A 25,648-nucleotide genomic window follows, 5' to 3' on the forward strand; every position below is an offset into this window, starting at 1 on the left:
TATGAACCTCTCGGACCCTGGGAGATCGCCTCGACACTCGCCCTGAAGCCACCCATGTATCCTTTCTTGAATCACTGCACAGCTGCCTCAATGGCTTACATTGAAAGTTCCAGAGGTGATGGACAGGACCACAGAATTGAGTGCGGTGGCTGCTTCCACGAGGAGCATATTGGCCGCCCACGGCACCCCGATATCCGCAGGCACTGCAGGAATTGTTGACGGTTTGTTAATTGGGAACGTGTTGGAGTGGGGGGGAGTGGAGAACGGTAGGTTTACGTTTCTGACGAGGGAGGGTGATGGCAGGTATTGAGGTTGGGAATAATGGAGTTTATTTGCGATAGTTGGCATTGGAGATTGGGGGGGGAGGCTCAGAGTCGAGCGCAAAAGAGAGCGTTCCTATTTGTGCACTGTCCAGGGACTAATGTACACACCAACCATGTCCGATCTATAAATCAAGAAACACTGTTTTATTGTCTTCACCATGGGTACATCTAGAATAGTGAAGAAATCGGACAACATATTGTCAATAATGTCTTGGAACATACACGGGTTCACTAACCAGAATAAAGCCCGGTTAATAGTGAATTATAGCAAGAATAATAACATAAATATACTATGCCTCCAGGAATCACATCTGTCTCGGGAAGCCGCCATTCCTAGATTGGCGGGTTGGGGTGTCCACAGGTACTGCTCCTCTTAGACCACACACTCCAGGGGGGTGGTCATTTACATACATTGCTCCTTGGAATTTAAACTGCATGAGCGGATTGGTGGCGAGGAGGAGCGATGCATTATATCAGCCGGGGAAGTCTCTGGATCAAAGCTCCTGTCAATAAACATATATGCACTGAATACCGACTCCCCTCGATTTCTTTCACCAGTGTGCCATTCATAACCACAACTTCCTGGGCTACGACATCATCTGGGTAGGTGATTTTAATATGGCCATCACATTAGAACTAGATAGATCCTCCACACCGCATCAAAAACTACCACGAGCAGCCCAGGCGTGGTCTGCTACTGCTAAATATCACGACTTGATGAGGTTGATATACTGCCCCCCCCCAAACCCTTTCTGACCACTCCCCAGTTTTGGTCCGCATTGCCGGTCTGACGGGTCCCCCGAAGCAGCTACAGTGGCGGTTCAGGACCACGGCTTTGGATGACGTTGCATTCCGAGGGGAAATTGGCCAAGACATACAGACCTACTTCCAAACTAATGTGGGCTCAGTGCCTGGTCTGGGGGTGATCTGTGAGTCCTTTGAAGTATAAGTCAGAGGATGCTGTATGTCCAAAGAGGAGAGGGGGGGAGGATTGCTGAAAGCCCTGCATAGGGCCATGCGGGCGCTGGAAGCGACCATCAAGGAATTAGAGACTCAGCAGGGGACTCGGGATATGGCCGAGGCGCGCAATGCCTTGAGAGCGCAAAGGGAGGAATTGCATCAATTGGCAATCGGGGAGGAGAGATTCCTTACAGACCCAATTGCTGTGACAAAGTATGGGGAAGGGGACTGTCCCTGCAAGACGTTAGCATGGGCCATTACACGAGAACACCAAGCAACACCCATTATGGAGCTTAAGATTCGGAACGGGTGCCACATTAAAGACCTGGCAGGGATTAATAGTGTTTTTCGTGAGTACTAGGATTGGCTATATACATCCCTCTCCAACGTAGGGCATGATATTATAATGCAATACTCAGATGAGATATCCTTGGGTTGGCTAAGCTCTGACCAAGGGGAGGCCTTGAATGCACCCATAACCGACAAAGATTTGGAATGCAATACTCTTCCTCCCTAATAGAAAGGCCCTGGGGCTTGATGGGATAACGGCCAAATTCTATAAAACGTACTTAGATTATCTGCTTCCTTTTATATGTGTAAAATTTATGAAAGTGTGAAAGTGCCCTTTCCCTGGGTACCGTCCCAGACTACACAAGAACTGCCCTAGTAACAGTGCTCCATAAACCAGAAAAGGATCCCCAAAATGCACATTGTATAGGCCATTGTCTTTAATACCAACAACAAAATACTAGCTAAAATACTGACGGATCGACTTCTGCCACATGTGCCAGCACTGGTCCTCCCGGATCAGGTGGGCTTCATCCTTGGCCGATCAACTCAAAATAATCTACGGTGACTATTTACACTCATTCATAACATTGACCTAGAGGTCCCCATGGTGTTGGCGGTGTTAGATGCGGAGAAGGCCTTCGACTCTGTTGCGTGGCCATTACTCTTCGAGGTCCTCCGCCGCTCTGGATTCGGCCTGACATTTATGTTCTGAATCCATCTGCTGTACACCACACCCATGGCGGCAGTATATACAAACGGAATGACATCAGAATACATATACCCAATGTGGGGGAACATGTCAACAGTGCCCCCTTTCCCCGATCCTGTTCGCTCTCACAGTAGAACCACTGGCCTGTCACATACGTGTATTCCACGTTCACCAAGGCATTTGAATCCATTTGCATCTCACTGTTGTTTCCCTATATGCAGATGACATACTTCTGTACATCAAACATCCTAGACTTTACCTACCCTCATTGATGCAAGAGGTAGGTTGATTTGGGGACCTCTCGGGATTAAAAATGTATTGGAAAAAATCGGAAGTGCTGCCCTTGACTCAATGCGTTCAACAGATGTGGGAGGGAACTTCCGCTGGTGTCCCCACGGCATAAAGTATCTGGGGTTTCTTGTGACTCTATCAGTGGGAGATCTATATCAAGGGAACTACGTGAAGGCACTGGAATTGCTGGAGCAAAGGGAGGATTCCTGGATCCTCTTGCCCATCTCCCAGGCTGCTCGCATCACACCAACTAAAATGGTTGTTCTGCCCAAACTGCTTTTATATATTTAATAATGTACCCATCTGGCCCTGAAGCATTTCTGGTCTCTGGTCAAAAGTTAAATGATACAATTAGCCTGGGCCGGTAAGCAGGCTAGGGTATCCTACGACACCCTCACGTTACCCTATGAGGTGGGGAGGGGGGGGGGTTGGAATATCCTGACCTATTCTTATACTTCCTGGCGACAAAGACCCAATAGATCGTGGGGTGGAGGGCTCCCACCGCCGACCTTCCTCATTCGTTGCTGGCAGAGGCATTTGTGAGCCCGAACAACCTACTTGGGACGCTCTGCAGGGAAAGGGCGCCATGGACTGAGGTCCAACCTATAAAGGTGACATGTAGATCCTGGGAACAGATTAGCCAGATGACCTGCCACTCCCCAGACTTCTCTATATACAAAATATTTGGAATTCCACTCACACACGAGAGAGTATTCCGGATACACTTCCAGAATTTGGGGGATTTAACAGTTCGTAACGTGGGATATCCTGAAGGCCAAAGGCAAATGGACTGCAGTGACTATGCTCCTGAACTTTAGATTAAGAGAGTTGTTGAGATCCAATATTGCCTAGTTCCCCCCACCCAATTACACATACTCAATCCGCAGTCCACCAAGAAACTGGTGTCAAGCGAGGAACATTGGAAACAAATATGCATGCAGACACGCAACCTGTCCCTAAATAAGCGGTTTAGATTAATACATTATAAATTCTTACACCAGGCTTATTACTCCCTGTCCCGTTTGTGCAGGTTCTTCCCTGAGAGGTCTCCCGCCTGTAAAAGATGTAGTGGAGACCCTGCTGATTTCTATCACATGGCCTGGTCCTGTCCACGTATTAGACCCTTCTGGGGGAAGATTGAAGGGGCAATGTCTGAGATGCTACCGATATCCTGGAACTACACACCAGAGCTATGGCTATTGGCGTTGATTGGGGAGGGCCCTCGCTTGGAAAAGAAGCTGTTAGGTATGGCCACAGTGACGGACAGATACATGATAGCTAGAACATGGGGGAAACGGAATGCACCTTGTTTTTTGAGATGGCTGGAATGCATGAGTACATGAGAGCAAAGTGAAACCCGATATGCATCAACGATCCCAGTCGTTAGCAGACTGATAGACTTCTGGCCCCTGTTTCGACAGTATTACTCAGAGCTGAAGCAAAATATGCAGACAGATGGTCAAAATATGTAATAATGGGACCTAATTCATTATCGGGAAGACTCTGCACTAGGGATGAAAATGTTAAATGCGTGCAAGGGGGTAAATAGCAAGGCGGAACATACCCGTTGATTAAGGTCATACACTAGGCTATGAACGAAGGTGAACCTGGACAATGATGGAATGATTCCCCCGGCATGTGAACGTACCCCATGCTACTAGATAGAACAGAGTGAATGGACAAATATGTGTACTATTATATGCTCTGTACTAGGAGCCTGGCTGCGAGGGACAAGGGGGGAGTTACTGTTCGTATGGGTACTGTGGCCTATGTTTAACTGTTATGAAAACCAATAAAGTTAAAAAAAAATAATAATAAAGTATGATGTTGGTGCAGAGGTCTTCTATAGGGAACGGGGAATAAATACTCTGACAAACAGTAAGCTCATTTGTAATTTTTGTTTATACCGGTTATATCCCTGGTTATTTCCCACAGACCATTCTAGAATGTTCCTACTTTGGTTTATGTTTGTATTCAGCAGATTTGCTTCAAACTACTAAAACCAAAGGGCTGTGTTTATTCCAGTAAAAAAACATGCAAGCTCATTCTCACGTTTTGCATCTTGTTTCTGGGTTGAAGCCTTTGATAGAGTTACTTATTGGGATGGTGTTGGCAGTTGTATTGCAGACAAAACCACGGCAGAGAGAATTAACGACTGATGTAGTGTTCTATCCCAACATTCTAATGTTTCTTCTTTGTCATCCCCTTGTTTTAAACAGAACATCCCACCCTTACTGGGTGGAATCTTGCAATAGCTTTAATGTCCCCCCCCCTTGAGGCATTACCAAATGCTGAAGACCTTTGCTTCACTCGGGCCTGTTAACATGGCCTGAGGGCTTTTTCTCCCTTTAAATGGCACTCCACATTTGGCATTATTGCTAATTATTGAGTCCGATGATTGGGCTTCTCAACTGCCCACAGGTCTGTAGGCCATAGTTTTGAATTCTGGCAAACACGATCCTTTAATCTTTTGAGGATTATAACCTGAGTATTTGTGAAAAGGGGAATAACGACCTATCTTTCAAGTGCCTTGCAGCAATTAACGTGTTGCCGTGCACAGTGTAACTTTGATATGTTGTGATTTTAGTAAGTAACGTCTCTGTAGTAAATATTAACCACTAAGAAGTTGTTGCATTTCCATGCAAAGCAGCAGCTAAACCCTACCGAGCGCCTCTTTTTGTTTATCGAAGAAGGGTTTGCTAGTGGCTATTTGTGACAGAACTGACGTTACTGTGTCTCTTATCATTTAAGAGAATGTCCCATTGAACATGAAATGGCACAATGGTAACATCTCATGGAATCGTGATGTTTGGGATTTTGTCTGTTTCTCATGTCACAGCAAGAAATCCCACAGGGCGATGGGGACCTGTACAGGTGAGTTTGTAGGCATTGTTTTTCTCATACATTATGTATTATTTTCTTCGGTTCCTTGTCGAACCTTGCAACTTAATTGAATAACTGTGTAGCTTTCAAGTTATTGTTTCAGTTGTAAAGTTGTATAACTACAGTTTGCTTTGTCCTGCAGAAAGATTGGACCGAGAACTATGGTGTGGTCTGAGAAAGAACATGTGGATGAAGCTGCATATGAATTTGCAGAGGTTGGTCATCACAATTACATTGTGCTCAAGACTTGTAAAGTATTATTTGTAAAATAAAATAGTATTTTAATGGCAGTTTCTCTTCATTTGAAGTTCATAGTTTTTCCTCCAGGAACAAGCTGCTAATATTGTCTGATGTTAATGTTCACTGGTGTTATATCCGCCCTACGTCCCGCAGCGCGGTGACGTAGGGCATGTTAATAAAAGCCCCGCCCCCTGAGTGGGAAGCAGTTCCGGGCGAAGCTGAGCCAGCGTGTGTGTGTGCTTCTTTGCGCTCCCCTGCCAAGGCCGCGCCCAGGCCATGCGGCCTTCTTGGACCGGAGCCAGCCCCTCGTGCTGGGCCTCCGGCACAACGCACGACTTAACAATGGCGACGAGGAAGTGAGCGAGTATCCACGCGCTCCGGAGACCACACGGTCGCTCCGTATAAATTTTTGGACACCCGGTGGGGGCCTCACGACCACGTGACCCCCACCCCCAAAAAAAAAAAAAAAAGTTTTTTTTTTTTCTCTTTTCATCCCCCTTTTCCACACCTCATCCTCGTGGGGTGAAGAGAAAAAAAGAGTTTTTTTTCACGTGTCGTCCCAGGCACCACCAGCACGTCGTCTCCTGCACCAATCCATCGGAGCACATGTGCCGGTAGGACGCTGCATCACCACAGGGCACGCACGAACCTGAAAGGTAGACACTCGGCGACTGAGCGCACGCATCACCATGGCGACTGGGCTATCTACCCCTGGACCTTCCACACCGTCCAGAATGGCGGCAAACCTGTCCATGGCGTCACTACCGCCTCGCACGCAGGGAAGTTCGTCGACGTTGATCCAACCATTCGACCCATTCACGGACCCATCGTCCAGTGGGCCCAGATGGCAGCTATGGCTACAGAAGTTCGAGATGGCCATGGAATGTAAGGACGTCACGTCATCCAGAAAAATGAAGGCTCATCTACTCCTTAGTGTGGGCGACGAGGTGCTGCGCATCTTTAACTCCCTGGAGGTGGACGACGGCCAAGATGCATACCAGAGCGCGAAGGACGCTCTGACAGCACATTTTCTCCCGCAATTGAATCCAGACTATGAAACCTTCATCTTCTGCACGACCATCCAGGCCACCGACGAGACTCTCGACGCCTACCACATGAGGCTGAGGAAGCTGGCCATGTCGTGTGAGTTTACGAACACTGAAAGGGAGATTAGGAGGCAAATCATAAATGGAATTCACTCGGAGAAGCTGAGGCGTCTCGTGCTCAGTGAGAAGGGTATCCCTCTACAGCGCATCCTGGAACTGGGCCGACAAAGGGAGCTTGCCCACTCCAGGGCCGCAAACATGGAAGTGACCCTACAAAAACTCCAGCCGTCACTGTCCACAGCATTGGTGGCTCAAATCTCGGACAGACAATCAACGAGGAGCGAATATGGCAGCGGTTACACCCAGAACAGGTGGCAGCCTCGAGCACCAGGACCAACTGAATGTGGATGGTGTGGTGGCCAAAGGCACGGAAGGCGAAATTGCCCGGCGCAAGGCACCACGTGTGGAGCATGTGGCCGGAAGGATCACTACGCGAAAGTGTGCAGATCCGTGAGTACGCCGTTGCAGCCCCCACAAGGATCCCAGGAGAAAGGGTCATCGAAGAAAAAGAAACAAGCCAGCGCGAGGAGGGTAGCGGTAGTCAACTCCTCGACGGAAGAAGAAGGAGATGATCTCTCAGCCCTACGACAAACAGCAGGCACGGAGAACGAAGGAAAGGGCCGAAAGGTATACTTAGTATCGACACTAAACCAAGGGCCAGCCCAGTCGAAAAGAACCGCCAGGCGACGAAAATGCATGGTCAACATACAAGGCCACGACATACAAATGACCATCGACACGGGGGCGTCGGTAAACGTCATGCCAACCACCGTTTTCCGAACCCTCGCTCCACGACCCGAGCTAAAATCCACAGACACTCGACTATTTGCCTATGGCAGTCGAAAACCTCTACCAGTCATCGGGAGGTTCCGCACCACGCTTGAGCATGGTGAACAGAAGTTGTGGTCGAAGATCTACGTCGTCAAGGCGGGAATTGAAAGCCTGTTGAGCGGAGATGCGGCTGAAGACCTGGGCGTGGTAAAATTCATATGCCACGTTGACGACACATCCGAGGTCGAGAACTTTCTCAGGCAGCACCCCATGCTACAGAGGGGGATAGGCTGTCTCAAAGGAAAGACCATCAAACTACATATTGATCAGTCAGTGCAACCACGCGCAGTAAGACACCGACGGACACCTTTCCACATGAGGGAACAAGTCGAGAAGGAGTTAAGGTCACTCGAAGCCGCTGGTATTATCGAAGAAGTCACGGGACCAACACCGTGGGTTTCCCCGATGGTGGTCACCCGGAAGCCCAAACAGCCAGGGAAAGTTCGGATCTGCATTGACATGCGCCTGCCCAATGCAGCCATAAAGAGAGAGCGACACATAACGCCGACAATCGATGAAATCATCACTGACCTCACGGGATCGTGTGTGTTCTCGAAGGTAGACCTAAAGGCGGGGTACCACCAGCTGAAGCTACACAGAGAATCGCGCTACATCACCACGTTCTCAACCCATTTGGGCCTGAGGAGGTACAAGCGCCTGAGTTTCGGCATATCGTCGGCCGCGGAGGTTTTTCAACAAACCATCCAGGAGGTCATCAGAGGCATACCAGGGGTACTGAACGTGAGCGATGACATCCTGATACATGCACCGGACATCAAGGAACACATTGTGAGACTGAAAGCACTACTGGGCAGGTTGGAAAGCGCCGGACTCAAAATCCATCGAGAAAAGTGCGAATTCCTAAAACCAGAAATTACGTTTTTTGGATACCGGTTCGACCGCACCGGCATATCGCCTGATCCCCAGAAAGTGGCGGACATACAAGCTGCCAGCCCCCCCATGACTCCCACCGAGGTGCGCAGTTTCCTGGGTATGGCCACCTACTGTGGCAGATTCATTCGGAACTTAGCAACACTATCCGAACCACTGAGGGAGCTAACAAAGGCCAGCACCAAGTGGGACTGGGGACCCGAATGCCAGGAGGCATTTGAGAACATAAAAGACTCCCTGTCAACGGACACCAGGATGGCCTACTACGACATGGACCTCCCGACAGAACTATTTGTGGATGCCAGCCCAGTCGGACTCGGAGCAATCTTGATGCAGGTCACGAAAGAGGGTACAAAAAGGTCGATTGCTTATGCATCCAGGGCGCTCACTGCAACGGAACAAAGGTACTCCCACATAGAGAAGGAGGCAATTGCCGTTCTATGGGGATGTCGACATTTCCACATGTACCTATATGGGCGCAAGTTCACGGCGATCACCGACCACAAGCCCCTGCTACCAATCTTCATTGGGTCATCGGCACACCCACCAGCCAGAATCACCAAGTGGCTGCTACACCTTCAGCAATATGATTTCGAACTTGTCTACCAACCGGGCAGCGGCAACCCCGCGGACTTCCTGTCGAGACACCCACGACCAGCCACCCAGCAGGAAGTGTTAGTCGCTGAAGAAACGGAGGAGCACATCTGTCAAGTGGTCCACACCATGAGGCCCAGAGCGATAAACATCGAGGACATTACGACAGAAACCCAGAATGACCCATGTTGCGATCTGGTAAAGGATGCCATCTTGTCAGGCAACTGGAAAGACTTCATGTCGCATACACGCAATAGAACCGAGGGGGCCAAGACGTTCCTAGCAGGCATGTTCACGGTTCGACAAGACCTCTCGATCACTGAGGGAGGGCTCCTGCTAAGGGGTGACCGCATCATCATACCCCCAAGGCTGCAAGACAGGATAGTTGCCCTAGCGCATGAAGGACACCAAGGGCTTGCAAGGACAAAGGCACGGATCCGACACAGGGTTTGGTTCCCTCACATTGACGATCGAGTGGAGGACTTAGTGAACACATGTCTACCCTGCCAAATAACGAGTGGACCCCCTGACCCAGAACCGATCCTATCGGCCGAGCGTGGCCGGGCACGATGGGAAGCGATCAGCATTGACTTTTGCAAAATCAGAGAGGGTCTACATCTACTGGTGGCAACCGATGACCACTCACGATATCCAGAGGTCGAGATACTGGAGTCCACCGCCGCAGAGGTGGTCATCCCGGTGATAGAAAAGATGTTTGCCACCCATGGTCTGCCCACGACCATTAAGAGTGACAATGGACCCCCATTCACAGGGGAGGAATTCAGGTCATACCTACAGGAACTGGGCATCAAATACCACCATATCATGCCAAGGTGGCCGCAAGCTAATGGGGACGTCGAGCGTTTCATGAGAACTATCAACAAGGTACTCAGAGTATCTAAGGCAAACGGCAGCCCATGGAGGATCGACCTGTTCCGTTTCCTAAGGAACTATCGTGTCACCCCCCACAGCACCACGGGCATACCACCCGCTGACCTTATGTTCGGAACTGTCATCAACTCGTCGATTCCCCATCATCCAAGCAGAACCCCTGACGACATCGACCATGCACGTGTGGAAACGAGGAGAACACGTGCCAATGCTCACATGAGCGCCAAGAGAAGAGCAAGGCCCTCGAACCACAGAGTGGGCGACCAAGTCATCATGTTGCGAAACCCCACAAAATCCAAGATGGACACCAGGTATGACGAACTGCCATGGACTATCAGCAACCGGCGTGGGACCATGATAACGGTCACACGGGGAGGTCGGGAAGTAACAAGGAACGCCTCCTGGTTCAAGCCCGTGCCCCAGCACCTCTGGACGGATGGCGAAGGGCACCACGACGACAACGAGCAACAAAGCAGCGACGTGCCGGCGCAAGACCCCCAGGAAGGATCTGCGGGGGATTGCAGCTGGCAATCACCGAGACTACCCAGCAGTGAGGACACATGTAATGAAGGTGAGCAGACTGACGAGCCGAGCGGGGACAGCCCCCAAGCGAAGCGGTACAGCCTGAGAAAGGCCACGAGGCCGCCTGCGAGGCTGAATGACTATGTATGCTAATTTCCCCAGCAGTGGCAGAAGTGTTACAGTTGAGCATGCGGTTTATGTTGTTTAGGTCATGTTGAAATAAAGGAGGAATGTTATATCCGCCCTACGTCCCGCAGCGCGGTGACGTAGGGCATGTTAATAAAAGCCCCGCCCCCTGAGTGGGAAGCAGTTCCGGGCGAAGCTGAGCCAGCGTGTGTGTGTGCTTCTTTGCGCTCCCCTGCCAAGGCCGCGCCCAGGCCATGCGGCCTTCTTGGACCGGAGCCAGCCCCTCGTGCTGGGCCTCCGGCACAACGCACGACTTAACAACTGGCTGTTTATTAACTGCACACACATTCAATCTCAGCATCGATTACAGCTGACGGGTGCATACAAGCAGCATACATCAGGAGCAGGACATCTTTATCTGAAAATGTCTACCTGAAGGGAGAACTTCACAATAAGGCAGCAAAGGGTGGTGGGGGAATCCAAGAGGTGTATGACGCAGCTCTGCACAGTAAGTGGGTGCATTGTATACTCTATGGTTAGAGAGCTAAATATTGCAGACTCCTCCTTGCCTTGAACGTAAAAAAGTAAAGAAAAAGGTAAACATTTGAACTTGTTTTAGTGAACACTATATTATTTGAAGTAATGTAAATGTGAATTTTGTTATGCTCTTAACCACATATGTAGGTGTGCCCACTTCAGCCGCTTAACATTCAGGGAACAGAGAACAATTTGGCCACTTGGTGAGACATATTTTTAAACTGACAGTTACGTTGCTGGGCAGCTGTGACTGCTTCTGGGCCAGAATATTTGTGCATGCAACTGTAAGCACATTGGCTGGCTGACTTACAAACATTATATGTTGCTCCTCCATGAATTTAGTGCGGCCTTCGCTTCAACGGGGCTCCCCTGTTGTCTTTTGGTCTACACAGTGGGCATCTGGGAAAAATAAATGCATAATTTCTATATGAAGGTGTTGTCGTCTCTGTGACTGGGCCCTGAGCACAGATGACCGGGCCTCTTGCCTTTTCAGCTCTCACTAATTTTGCAATGACTCATTCTCTGGATTTGCCGTTCATGCAGTGTGCCCAACAAAGTGCTGTCTCTTTGGGCTCCAGAATCTCAGCTAATTGTTGAGCCTTTGGCTTACCCAGGAGAGACCCTCACCAGCCCGGCCAGCGCTGCTAAAATGCAAATGAAGATACAAATCACATGCACAGCCTCTAACTGGGACACTTAGCAGAGTAATTCAGGATTACCTCCTGGCTATGGCCTATTAGTTTAAGGTTTCCTAACCTGTCTTTTCAGTTCAATAGAAGGGTGCCAAAAGAGGGTTTCCCCCAGTTTGTCCCTCCAGCTCCTCAGTTATGTTGCCTGGGACCGTGTCAATTTGCAACAATGTTGCAGCCAAGCTCCTGAACAATGCCGGGCATATGCGGCCCAGCTCTGGGATTAACTGAAGCCCCAGAGGGGCGCTCGAGGCCACAGTCCCTGCCCAGGGAACTGCGCTCTCTTTCTCCTGTGATCTCTCGTGCTCCTGCCCCATACCTTCTCAACTGTTACTTTTCAATGGTTCATTTATAACTTTCAAGTTCTCTCCTCTGTCCAATTCGTTCCTCGGCGCAGGTGGGAACTTTTCACTGTCCAGCCACATTAAACATTCCATCCAGCCCAGAGTGGGGCTGGATATTTCAATTCATAAAGAAACTGGTAGTCCTTTCAGTGTCAAAACATATGTATATTTAAATAAAATACTTCCATACCCTGGTGCATGTCTACTTATTTTCCTATCTTTCCCTTTGGGGATTAGCGCTGCAGCCCTCCTAGCCAACCCCTAATTGGGACAGGGTTTACATCTGGAAAGCCCAGACTAAACTGTTATGACTTTTGGCCAGTGTCTGGAAAGTAATGTAACTATATTTTGGAAAAAGGACAAACCAATCCTTTACAATTGGCTGGTAGGCTGGCTGCATCCAGAAGGAGAAACTCTTGTTACTGAGAAAAACCATGAGCTGAGGAGGGACAGCCCTTTTGCCCAAAGGTTAGAATATCACAGCCTCACAAAATCCCTAAGCAAGGGGGAAGAAATACTTGCTGGTAACAGTGTTAGTGCCAAGGAGGGCAACTCGCAGCGAAAGGATTTGAGTATCTATGGTTGATGGTCCCTACAGCCTGGCAGGAGAAGAACTTGCTGGTAGAAGTTTTAAAACCAATCCGGGTGCTATATTCCTTTAACTAAGACTGTCAAGGAGCTGGGGCGTGAATTGGAACCAAGAGCATGGTGGGTGCTATATTCTGAGACTGCATACAAGACTGGAGAAAACTGGGATGATTAGTATTCCCCTTGTGACATTTGGAGGTGAACCATCCTAATACCTGTATCATAGTGTACTTAATTATTTTTAGTTTGAGCACTGTGACTAATCTAGGCAATTTGTTCCTTCTCCCTGCAAGGGAAGCCACCCCCTGTGAGGCGAGGGGGGTGAGCCCGCTCCGCAAGACCCTCCCTAGGCGTCTGGGCAAGTGGGACTTCACTGGGAGTGAGATTCCTCCAATACAAAGAGGACCTCCCTGAAAGGACTACGTTATCCACATACATGGGAGTGGAAAGAATGTAGTGCTCTCAGATTTTTTACTAGAAGTATCAGCAATCCTCTTTCGACCCCATTGGCTTCAGGTAATGCTGACTGTTGTCTGAGGGATGCCGTAGAAGAGGGATGCACCTTTTCTGACCTTGATGACGTATGTGCATAGAATAACAATTGAGAATGGAGAGAGATTGGGGGAGCCGTTTGTGATTCCTGCGCAGGCAGGCAAATCCACAGGACGCAGAGGCAAGCCCTTCAGGGGCGGAGCTACGTACGACCGCAGAACCTGCTAGCTGGAGGCTGCAAAGCGGGTACGCTTATCAAGAGGGAGGCTCAGAGCAAGAAAGCAGTCAAGACTGAAAACAAACCATGAACATGAAAGCTCAGTGGTGGGCCGGGCATCCACTATCGGACACCGAAACCAGCAAGGAGCCTGAGCCTGCAGACTCCGCAAGGCACGTGCCAGTCCAGATGGGATGAGCACGAACGGGGAGGCGTACGCTCCCATCGTGAGAACGCCAGTGAAGGCAAAAAGCTGTGGGGTCGGAGATTGCTGCAACCATTCCTGGTACGAAACACTGGGAACTGAAGTGAGCACAATAACACTTGTACTCTGGAATGAGAGGTTTGCTGACTTCGCATATCAAGGCAGGTGAAAGCACCGGGAGTGTGAAAGCCTCAAAGCATGGAACGGGCATGCCGCACCGTGCAAAGAAAAAGAGACGCACACAATTTCTATCAAGGCTGGGTAAACTGTGTTCAGTATCAAAAAGTGAGAGATTTATATAGACACGCGTCTTGTGGACCAGGGAGTCCAAGGAGTACATGTGATTGCATCCAGGTTAGAGATGCCAAGAAATGTATAACAAGGGTTTAAATTGAGAAATATCAAACCTATTACAAAGCCACAGGACTTTGGGGAGTTCCTGTGACACACAAAGTAAAGCAAATACGAATACATGAGAAACGTAATCCTGGAGGGATTATTACTACTGGTAAAGGCTACATAGATCCTGGAGGAATTTAGCCACTGATAAACAACAAATGTGATAAATCAAGAAGAAATGTCTTTTGGTTTCTCAGACTGGTGGAGAACAAGAACTGTATACAAGATACTTATATTTTAAGTGGTGATTAACTGTATTTAGGGACTGGATATCGTATAGGGATATCCTACTAGAACTTTGAGACTGAGCTAAGAGCTCCAAGAGCCGGGCCAGGCAGAAACAAATGCCAAGGTTTTTCTGCAACCCTCTTTTCCTTTTTACATAGGGTTTTCTAAAGTGTTAGGGCCAGTTAGGAACTTGGGAATCTGGACTCAGGACTTACAAGCACCCTTAGTTTTTGTTTTAGATGACAGGGAATTTCCCTCATAGTGATAGATCCAGTTATACATTTTTCTTTTATTTTGAATAAACACATATGCAACATGACCCATTGTCTGGGTTCTCCTTCTGGCTTGCCACATTACCCTAGAACGTTTAGGCATCATGGATATCGATCTTGAGAAAGTAAACACATGTTGAATTTGACTTATGGATCTGGTTTGTTCTGTTGATCCTAAACCACAAGCTTCAAGGGCGCAAAGAGTTGTGGCTTATTTCAAACTGGGACTATTTGCATCTGTGCACATGCATAGGCACGTGCAAGAGTGTCAATAATGGGCTGTCCATTTGCCCTTGTGGCTGGAATCAGTCCTATTTCCTTTTCTTTTATAAATGATACAGTGCTGAGCTTGTCCTTAAGTAGAACCATGTAATGGGTGGCTCTCACTCTGCTAAGCAGCCTTGACAGTCTGCCATTCATATTTGCAGTTTTGTATTCGCTCAACCAAACATGTGTATGCTTTAAGATTAGGCTGAGCCATTTAAAATGAGCAAAGACTAATTTTATATTCTTCTTTAATCTTTATTGTATGTTTCTGTTTGCATACCGTGGGGTGTTTTAAGGAAATAAAATATATATTTTTTGCACCTTAAATTCATAATTCATTGAAGAAAATGCTTTTGTGATGAGGGACCCACTGGCACATATATCTTGCTGCAGAAGTGTTAACTGTAAATTGTGTCAACTTAGTTTATTCAAATATTCACCTACCGTATGAACTATGAAAGTAACATGAAATTCCATTTTACAGACAGAAGCCATGTTGAAAATAGCTGAAGATTTAGCTGGACATTATGTTTGGGGGCAATATGATCTGTTGGTCCTGCCACCCTCGTTTCCTTACGGTGGCATGGAGAATCCTTGTCTAACCTTTGTGACTCCCACCCTATTGGTAAGTTATATAATTATTGCATAACTTCCCCAACCAGAACTTTTCTGATGTAACATTTTCTGAGAGAAGATGAAAAGTAAGGGAGACTGTCATTAAATATTGATATCTTTAAAAAAAAAGCACGAATTGATGTTTTGCCCGAAATACCAACTCCGTGAACAAGGTGAGTGCACTTGAGATGTGATCAATACTTTCAGACCATGTAACTAGATGATCTTAATCCTTGTAATGTCTGCTGGCGTTTCTATTAAGGTTGAGGTGATTAGAAGTGTAAGGGACCAAGCAAACGTTCTAACATGATTTTATCGTTCTTCCTCATGGTACTTCCACTCCGCTGTTTGTCTTTTTGGTACTTCACTGGACCTGCAGGGCTACCCCCATCTGACTACTGTATACTAGTCTTTGTTTCACAATTATAGTCTGTAAATCACAGCTACTACATATTTTACAACCTCCAGCCTCCCCCCCCAAACCTCCCCCAGGTCTGGCTTAGGGTAGAACATCCCACAAGTGTAAACGGCACATGCTTAAGCAAGGCCTGTTCCACAATGTTGTTTAAATGGTATACAATGTTTATAACTAAAAATAAATAACGAATGACATACAGAATAAACAAAAATGAGGAAAAATACCGATTTTCTTTTTTGATTTTTTTTTTTTTAGGAAAATATAAGTGGGAGTGGGGTAAATTGTTAAATCTTGTGGGTAGGTGGTTGGGGGTTGGTTTTTAGCAAGGCGAAATGAGCGTTTGGGGGTGGCCCACCCCCCCAAAAAAGAAATTATTTTTCTCATTATTTATAATTCGTTATAATTTCATTCATTATTAATTGTTTTGTTTTTATGACCTGGAACCTTTTAAATGGCAGAGATTAGCTTTGCAAATCCTCTAACATAGCAAAGCCTTACTGTTTCCGAAGTTAAATAATTGTACGGATCCCAATCGCTTGCCACCCTTCCCTTGTAGTGACAGTCAAGCTTTTGAATAGTTTGCAAAGGTAGCGGGCGCCCCTCTCTCGACAGAACAAGGCCTGATAACCTGTTCAGTGGTTATTAACCACTTGAGAGTTCGCAGCCACTGCTTTTACTCACTGTGCCTTTCACAGATGGGAAATATCCATTTGCATATCAGTCTTTGTCCTGCCCAGGGGCAGTCCAGCACCGAAATGCAATGGCAAATCCAACCTGAACAAGAGTACCACCAGCAACCCCATACACGTGTTTCACCCTTGTTGGGGATCATCAGTGAGGTGAAGCTGATGCCTCTCTAAGCACAGTGAGAGGGAGACCACGTCTGGTTGCCCCCAGGAGACCTAGGGTTACCAATCCCAGGTTCCTTGAAATTTAGTTTGCAAAGGTAGCGGGCGAAACACGTGTATGGGGTTGCTGGTGGTACTCTCGTTCAGATTGGATTTGCCATTGTATTTCGGTGCTGGACTGCCCCTGGGCAGGACAAAGACTGATATGCAAATGGATATTTCCCATCTGTGAAAGGCACAGTGAGTAAAAGCAGTGGCTGCGAACTCTCAAGTGGTTAATAACCACTGAACAGGTTATCATGTCTGTTCTTGCGAGAGAGGGGCGCCCGCTACCTTTGTAAAACTATTTTTTAAGGAACCTGGGATTGGTAACCCTAGGTCTCCTGGGGGCAACCAGACGTGGTCTCCCTCTCACTGTGCTTAGAGAGGCATCAGCTTCACCTCACTGATGATCCCCAACAAGGGTGAAACACGTGTATGGGGTTGCTGGTGGTACTCTCGTTCAGATTGGATTTGCCATTGTATTTCGGTGCTGGACTGCCCCTGGGCAGGACAAAGACTGATATGCAAATGGATATTTCCCATCTGTGAAAGGCACAGTGAGTAAAAGCAGTGGCTGCGAACTCTCAAGTGGTTAATAACCACTGAACAGGTTATCATGTCTGTTCTTGCGAGAGAGGGGCGCCCGCTACCTTTGTAAAACTAAGCTTTTGAATAGATTGTAGGTGCTAGGGAGACAGACTACCCCACCCCTTTCACAACATACTATTCACACAACACACAATCAACCATCAGTATGTCTCTGCATTCATCACAGTGACATCTATGAAGTATGCTTGATTGATGAACAGTTACACCTCCCACCACATCTCCCTGGGGCCTTTGTGGGGAGGGCGTACCACCACTTCCATGTGTGCTTGAACAGCACAATAGCTTAGGTCACCAATATTTTAATTCCCCTCGATTTTCAACAGTTGGGGACAACTGTTGGTCAGTGGGCAATCATGATTGTTGGGGCACTTTAATTGAATTATTTCAGGACACTGGAAAACTGTTCCCTAAAGCGGGACTTAGGTGGCTAAAATGTTTTTGAAACTGTAATCAAGAGGGATCTAACTTGACCTCTATGTGACATCAATTGAGAAGCCTTCTCTCAAAATAGACATTGCCACTCACCAAAATGTCTTTCACTGCATTGCAGTGCCTCTTTAAAAAAACCTCAGTCTGCTGTACCTTCACTTTTTGCACATCTGCATCACAAATGGTGTTTCTTTTTAAAGTAGAGAAATTACGTGTTTGCCGTTCTCTACTTAAAAAAAAAAAATACAAAATAAGATGGCCTCCATGGATCAGGGTGAAGGGATCTACATGTAGTCCCTTCTCTCTCTCCATGGCGGCTAGTCGCCCTTTGGGGACGTGCTGGGAACACCAGTGTTCCTGGCTCAGGAGAGGGAAAAGGCAGCAGCAGGTAAGTGGGCCTCTGGGGTAGATAAACACGTGGAAAAGTGGCGTGAGGGATGGGGATGCCAGGGCGCAGGGGAACACTAACCTGTTAGCCGGCGAGGGAAGATGGTGTCCTCCTGCTCTGAGGAGGCTCGAAGCGGGGGCTTTACCATGTTGTAAAGTCCCTGTTCTGAGCCTTCTCATTGGCTGGGAGACTGAAGCCATGCCCCCGCCGGGTACTAATAGGATCTCATCTTCTCCTGAATTACTTGTCCCCACTGTGCCTTTTTTTATTTATTTTGTTTGTTGTTTGCTTGCTAGGTGCTTATACAGCAAGTAAAATACCATTTCAAAGCGCCCACAGGGCGAGGGGGGGGAACAAGGGAGTGAAATACATTACAGAACAAAATAATAAGTAAGAGCAGTGGAGGGAAAAGCAGGAAGGACGAACCAATGCCTTGTGAGTATTCAGAGAGTGCAAATGCAGCAAGGAAAAGGGCAGAGGGAATAAGTGCTAGGGAGTCCGGGCCCATGGGTGAGCCACAGATGAAGTGCTTGGGTTGTGAAGTGCTACATGGCCAAGGGCCTCGTTGGGAGTAAGTGCAATCCTACTGGGCGGAGGGTGTGCCAAGGCAAGTGCTGAGGGAAGACAGGAGCTGGGCCGATTGGGTGTGGGAGGTCAGGGGCTCCCAGGGATGCATAAGGGCCCCAGACACCAATCACAGCAACTGTGGAATTAGCAGAGAAGAAGGGAAGGAGGAGGTGAAGAGGAAGGTCTTAAGGAGCTTCTGGAATTTAAGAAAGCCCTGCTCAAGGCGCATAGGCAGGCTGTTCCAAAGGAGGGAGCCAGCTGAGGAAAGCGATGGACCACCTACCCTCTGTTTAGCAAAACACTTTACACACAGAGTTGGCTCCAGAGGAACAATGTGGTCTAGAGGGAGAGTATTTAGTGCGATAAAGTTGAAGATAGTGTAGTCCCTGGACCCAGAAAGCCTTGTGGATGATGCAGAGGGATTTTAATTTAATCCGTGCAGCAACCGGGAGCCAATGAAGACTTTTTAGGGCAGGAAAGATGCAGTCCCTGGGCTTAAGGCAAAAGATAAGTCTTGCTGCCCTATTCTGGATTAGCTGCAGGGGCCACAGAGTGGAATAAGGTAATATCAGGAGGAGGCTATTGCAATAGTCAAGCATAGAGAGAACCGGGGCTCTGGTAACATTGAACCTCTGGGGGAAGTGAGAAAAGGGAGGATTCCTTTGAGAAGGAAGAGCTGGAAGTGGGACTTCTTGGCAATGTCCTGACTGTGAGGGAGGAAGGAGAGAGAGAGAGAGAGAGAGAGAGAGAGAGAGAGGGGAGTCAAAGATGACTCCAAGGTTAAGGGCTTCAGAAGGAGCAGGGGGGACAGCCAACAAGTTTGAGTACTACTTGTGTAGTCCGTTCATATGATGGCAACAATATGCCAGGCAATATGACTTTTCCCTTATCTTGGGAAGCTATAAAGTTGAATCTGCAAAGGGGACTGTTAGAATGTGATCACTATCCCTTTTCCACTTGCTATGTTAAGGGTGATTAGCACTTGCCTGCATTTTATTATCATAGCATACTGGGTAGAAAAGGAACTGTTGATGTGGACATACATTCACAACACCTGGCAGAGACAAAGAGCTTTGAGGTAACTGATTTAATACATTTGCAAATTCAATAGATTTCCAATGTCTCTTGTTGATGCAGGGTGGGAAGGTGTGTAACAGTTTCATCAGCAGCCTAGCTTAGACTGCAAATTGCCTAGTAATTAATTTCTCAGTGGAATAATGGCACTCCAAAGGTCGAGCTCTATGCTTAACCTTACAAGACATAGAGTAACACAAATTCATGTTCCCTCATGCTATGGTGTACAATGATCTACTGTAGAGTGCACAATGTGTTAACATCTTTATTGAGTTCATTTTTAAATAACATGACTGCTTTATTTTACAGGCAGGTGACAGATCATTATCAAATGTGAGTATATGCTTCAGCACAGTATTAATGTATTTTGGTATAGTGTTGTAGTACATTGCAACAACATCTTCTGTGCCCATCTGGGTTGCACAAATGTATTCTATGAGAAGGAGCATTTTTGGTACTGACTTTTTTGAATACATGTGTCTGATCATCTTCATTTGGCTTCCTAAGCGCTTGGACTTTGATCACGGCTTTCTCTCAGGTCATTAAATCGATCCCCAGCATGCAGCTCAGGGTAGCATTAATGTGAAGTCATAGTCCAGGTCTGCAGAAGTCTTTTTTATCTTAGAAATGATTATAGGGCTTGCAGCTTTGGCTCGGCTATGTAGTTAATAAATACTATTTTCCAATCACTGTCTAGGATTCACAGATGGTAGCTTAGGTAGAATCTCTAGGTGTTCTAATCTGACTATAGGTAAAGAAATGATCTCACACTTCTGGATAACCGCATGAAGGTGGGCTCTTGATCTGTCTCCGTGCATGAATATGAAGGCCTTCACCCAGTTTGTGATCTGAATATGTAGCAGTTGTGCAGAGTCTCTATCTGTCCCCCAATCACCCCTGACTAGCAAAATGGTTTACTTAATTTGTTTGGAAATGACTCATTTCCTGACATAAATGTCTTCAGTCTGCAATTCCTCAAAATGTGACAGACCATATGCATTGTATTCGGGTGATACAGAAATGCTAATGTGCTGACAAAATGAACAATATTCTTTTTATCTACAACTATTGTTTATGAAAGAAATGTCATATATGGTGCATTATAAAACATGGGGGGTGTTATGGAATAATTAAAAAAAAAGGGAAAACACTTTGGGCTTGACTGTTCAACAAAATGGTTATAGTTCATGTCTGATTGATTGGTTGATGTTCATGTGCTTTTTTCATATTTCTTTTTTTGAAACCTCTTTTTATTAGGTTTTACTTGACCCGTTTCTTGGTAAATGGACCGGGCTAAGTATCCACAAACCTCGCCCTTCTTCTTCCACTGTACCCTATGCCTCTGCCCATCACCCAAAGCCCTGAAACACCACCCCCCGACCCCCAGTTTAATAATGACCCAAAATGACCACAGTGTAAATAGTACACACACAGTACAATATTCATGAATGTCTGATTTCGTATCGGGGCCTTCTTATTAGGACAAATAGTTTCATGTATACATTTCCTTTTATTTGCATCCTGTAGTGGATGTTTTCATGTGGGCCAGAATTGAATTAAAGAGCGTTTACCGCCCTGCCTGATGAGTCAACACAGTATGTGTATGCAGAGCCTGAAGGTCAGGGCACCCCACCAATTCATTTGATGTAAGCATCTACAATTTCCCCAAATGTGTCTGCTTGCGTAGGTCTGCCTCGCCGCCTCATTACCGCACATCTTAGAGATCAACCCTAGGCAGGCTTTTTTAGTAGGAATTTTAATCGCTTTCCACTGCATGATTCTTAACTTGCATGCCGTAAATAGGATTGTGTGCTAGCTGTCTTATAATGGAGTCTGTGTGCCAGTGTGTGTCCTCTGCTCCGAATACCATGGGCCTGGGGGCGAAGCATATAGAAATATTGGGGACACGAGAGATCAATTTATGAATTCTCTTCCAGTATTTTTGTTTTCGCCAGGCATGACCACATGATGTGGCTCATCGTGCCCGTCCCCCCGCATTGACGGCGGCACGCAGGGGAGCGAACAAGGCTCATGCGGCATAGTTTGCTGAGCGTGTCGTACAGTCGCTGGATTCATTTATATTGTATTTCTCTGTTGCTATTGTATGACATTAAGGAGATGTTCTCGAAATAATCGCAGATGTCGCCCACGTCTACTGGGGTGTTTAAGTTACTGGACCATTGTGTTGAAAGAGTTATATTGCGCTGGGTGTTGTGGTGCAAATGGTGGAAAATGAAAGCAATTGTGGATATTCAGTAGGGTTTGCTCCATTTCCAGTTCACCTTCTGAGGGGGTATCCTGCAGAGTCTGTTTGGTTGTATTAGATCTAATCACCTTGTATGGTATGATAGTGTAGCCACTCCGTATCCTGAAGTCAGAGTATTTTGCTGGCCCCTAGGAACCCCATTGGTTCATCCCTGTCAGAAAGGTCCACCACTCTAATCTCGGGCCATAGGGAATTTTGATGTTTGTGTAAAGTGTGGTCTAGGCCTATAGAGAGAATTGCTCATACACTGATCCAGGCAGAGGCAGCTCGGATATCTGATCCCAATTGTCCTCTCATCCTATGCCATTGGGTTAGTGTTGGGCTTAACAGCGGGTGTGTTCTGATGCTATTAGGTAGTTTGTTCGGGGGCATGGCCAGGAATTCTGCCGGCGTAAATGGCGATATAAGGGAGAGTTTGATTGTTCTCCAGCTGGATGAGTCGGATGTGTCCAGCCATCTTTTGGCCCAGCATAGTTGGGCGGCTTGATAAAATGTCCGCCATACTGGGTACAGCTAGTCCTCCATCGCTTTTGGAGGCCTGTAAAATTTCAAGCCAGACCATAGCCTTTCTGCCTCTCCATATGAATTTGGCCAGTTGCTTGTCCAGATCCTTATACATTTTTTGTGCGGGAGCGCATTGAAGCATCATTGGCAGGTATATCCGTTTTGGGAGCAAGTTCATTTTGAAGGCATTGATGCGACCTACTAATGATAGCGCTAATGTGTTCCATCTAACAGGATCAACATTGATCTTTGCCAGGGTAGGTGGCTAGTTTAGGTTTGCGATTTCGTGAATGGATGGGGCAATATGGACTTCTAGATATTTGGAATGATGTTGAAGGCAGAAAGGAGCTACCCTGCCTGGGTCCCATGGTATGTCGTATCTGAGGGGGAGAACGTCCGATTTTGTCCAGTTTACCTTATAGGCCGTCATGGGTCCGAATTCGTGTAGCAGATGACATAAGCGTGGGAGTGACACCGAGGGGTTTCTGAAGGTAGACCAGGTGGTCATCAGCATACAGGGATTTTCGGTGTTCCTTCGGCCCCCTAATCGTGCCGTTCCAAAATAGGTAATTGCAAAGTGTTTCTGCCAGTGGTTCTATGGACCATGCATATAGGAGGGGGGAAAGGAGGCAGCCTTGTCTGGTGCCTAAGTAAAGATTGAATTTGTTCAAGGTGTTTCCTTTCGTTTGCACCGAGGCTTGGGGGTTCGTATATAATAAGCGTATAAGCCCTAGTAATGCTGGAGGAAACCCATAGGTCGTGAGTGCACTGAAGTCCCACCTTACTTTGTCAAATGCTTTTTCAGCATCAATCCTTAATATCAGTTCATCTGGGCTGTCCCGTCTGGCGAGGACATGTAAAAGTTATCTGACGTTGTCTACCGAGTGACGACCTGTGATAAATCCAGTCTGACCTTTGTAGATAAGTTGTGGTAGTATTTTGTCGATTCTTCGTGCTAGACACTCAGCCAATATTTTGGCATCTGGGTTGCGCCCCTGTTTGTGGAAGACGATTATATTGGCCACCATAATCGACTTTGGTAGGTGGCCCTTAAACAATGCTTCGGCGAATACCGATTTGAGCAATGGGGCTATACGGTCCACCATTACTTTATATAGTTCTATTGCTATGCCATCAGGTCCTGATGCCTTTCCCGCAGGTAATGAGGCTATGGCCGGAGTGATTTCATCAGAAGTTAACGGCATTGCTAGTTGTAACTTTTGTGAGTCATTGATTGTTTTTAATTGGACCGTGGCAAGAAATGCCTCTATATATTCAGGGGCAAGTGGGCTCGGCTTAGCATATAGCTCACTATAGAATTCCTCAAAGAGCCTGTTTGTCTTTTTCATTGGTCAGTGGCTTCCCCTTCTTATCCCTGATGCTAAGTATCTGTTAGGATGCCTGTCTGGTGTGAAGGGCAAGTGCCATTAGGTGGAGTGGTCTGTCGCCATCTTGGTGGTCGGCCTGTGACCAGCTAGTGAATGATTTTTACACCCGCTGAGTTGTGATTTGTTTAAGCTCCCCTCTAAGCTTGTTGAGCCGCGTGTATGTGTTGGGGTCGCAGGTCTGTTTGTGTTGGGATTCTGCAAGTGCAACGTCCGTCCCAATCTTGTTTTCTCGATCCTTCCAACCCTTCAGTTTGTGGGCCCATCGAGATATTAATTGTCCTCTAAGGAAGGCTTTCAATGCGTCCCCGCAGGTAGCTGAGGAATAGTCAAGAGTCAGGTTGGCTCGCCAGAACTGGTCTATGTCTTCGCCAAGCTTCTAAGTAAAGTCTGAATATGTCAATGCTTTTAGATTTAGGCACCAAGGTGGCCTGTCCAGGGCTGTGTCTGATAGCTCAATGTGAAGGAGCACTGGTGCGTGGTCTGATACCGTTATAGGGAGGATTGTGCAGTGCCTCACTTGTGAGAGGATTTTCGTTGGAGTCATCCAGTAGTCCAGTCTGGAGTATGACTTATGGCAGTTCGAGAAAAATGTGAACTCATGTTGTTTGGGATGGAGGTGTCGCCATATATCTGCGAGTCCCAGATCAGCCATGAGTGTTAGTAGGGTAGTGCGTTTGCGTGGGGGTAAGGGGTAGCAACAGTGTTGTGCCCTGGCAGTCCGTCGTATCTAGGATTGTGTTCCAGTCCCTACCTATGAATGTGAGATTCCACAAAAACTGTGCACATTTTGCGAATACCTGTGTAAAAAAACGTGGGTGTGTCGCCAGTCGGGGCGCAGACGTTCAGGAGGGTTATGGGATGTTGCTGAATCAGGCCCTAGATCAGAGCGTATCTTCCATCTTTGTCTGAGATGGTGTGTAATGTGTGGAACGGGATGCGTTTGTGTATTAGGATAGAAACACTCCTTTTACACCTGTGTGGTGAATGGGTTGACGCCCCAACCCACCCTGTTTAGTTTCCCCAATTCATGGGCATCAAGGTTTGTTTTCTGGAGGAAAGCAATGTCACATTGTGTGTCACGTAGGTGGGTGAGGTCTCGCTGTCATTTGATTGGGTGCCCTAACCCTTGTACGTTGAGTGTCACAAGGCACAGATCAGCCATTCCCATGGGGGCAGAGTCATGCAACGCTTGAGATTGGGAAGCTATGGGTGTGGCTTTATCGGGGGAAGCTGCAATGGTCCAAGATGTTGTGTGTGCTTGCTTACAACTTTTAACAAAACAAACATGACCTTGAACCTGTAGGTCATAACATGAACATTGGGACAAACAAACAGTATCCCAATATTGCTTCTCAAAAGCCCATGCACTGAGAGAGATGGGAGAGATGGAACAACTCTCAGCCGCCCCTCAGACATGATGGTAGGATTCATCAGGGGCTGGATGACCCTGGTGGGGCAGAGGCTGGCAACAATAAGACGGCAGGTTAGTTTGTTGTCTGTCGCTCGGGTTCAAACATTCTAGGCAAGTAGATTTGTCATTCTTGGTCGAATAGTCTCTCCTGGAGTAGATCATCCTCGTAAATGAAACATGCTAAAAAACCCTT

General features: G+C 47.2%; 1 protein-coding gene across 1 annotated transcript in view; it reads left to right on the forward strand.

Moving 5' to 3' along the window:
* LTA4H (leukotriene A4 hydrolase) overlaps positions 1-25,648 on the forward strand; it is a 590,002-nt gene that overhangs the window by 320,500 nt on the left and 243,854 nt on the right. Inside the window, exons 7-9 of the mRNA XM_069629348.1 lie at positions 5,600-5,672; positions 15,381-15,521; positions 20,196-20,219. Of these exons, the coding sequence (XP_069485449.1) occupies positions 5,600-5,672; positions 15,381-15,521; positions 20,196-20,219 (238 nt within the window). The remainder of the gene's footprint in view (positions 1-5,599; positions 5,673-15,380; positions 15,522-20,195; positions 20,220-25,648) is intronic.

This window comes from Ambystoma mexicanum, chromosome 12 (genome assembly GCF_040938575.1).
Source record: "Ambystoma mexicanum isolate Mex_15411 chromosome 12, UKY_AmexF1_1, whole genome shotgun sequence".
Taxonomy (NCBI): Eukaryota; Metazoa; Chordata; class Amphibia; order Caudata; family Ambystomatidae; genus Ambystoma; species Ambystoma mexicanum.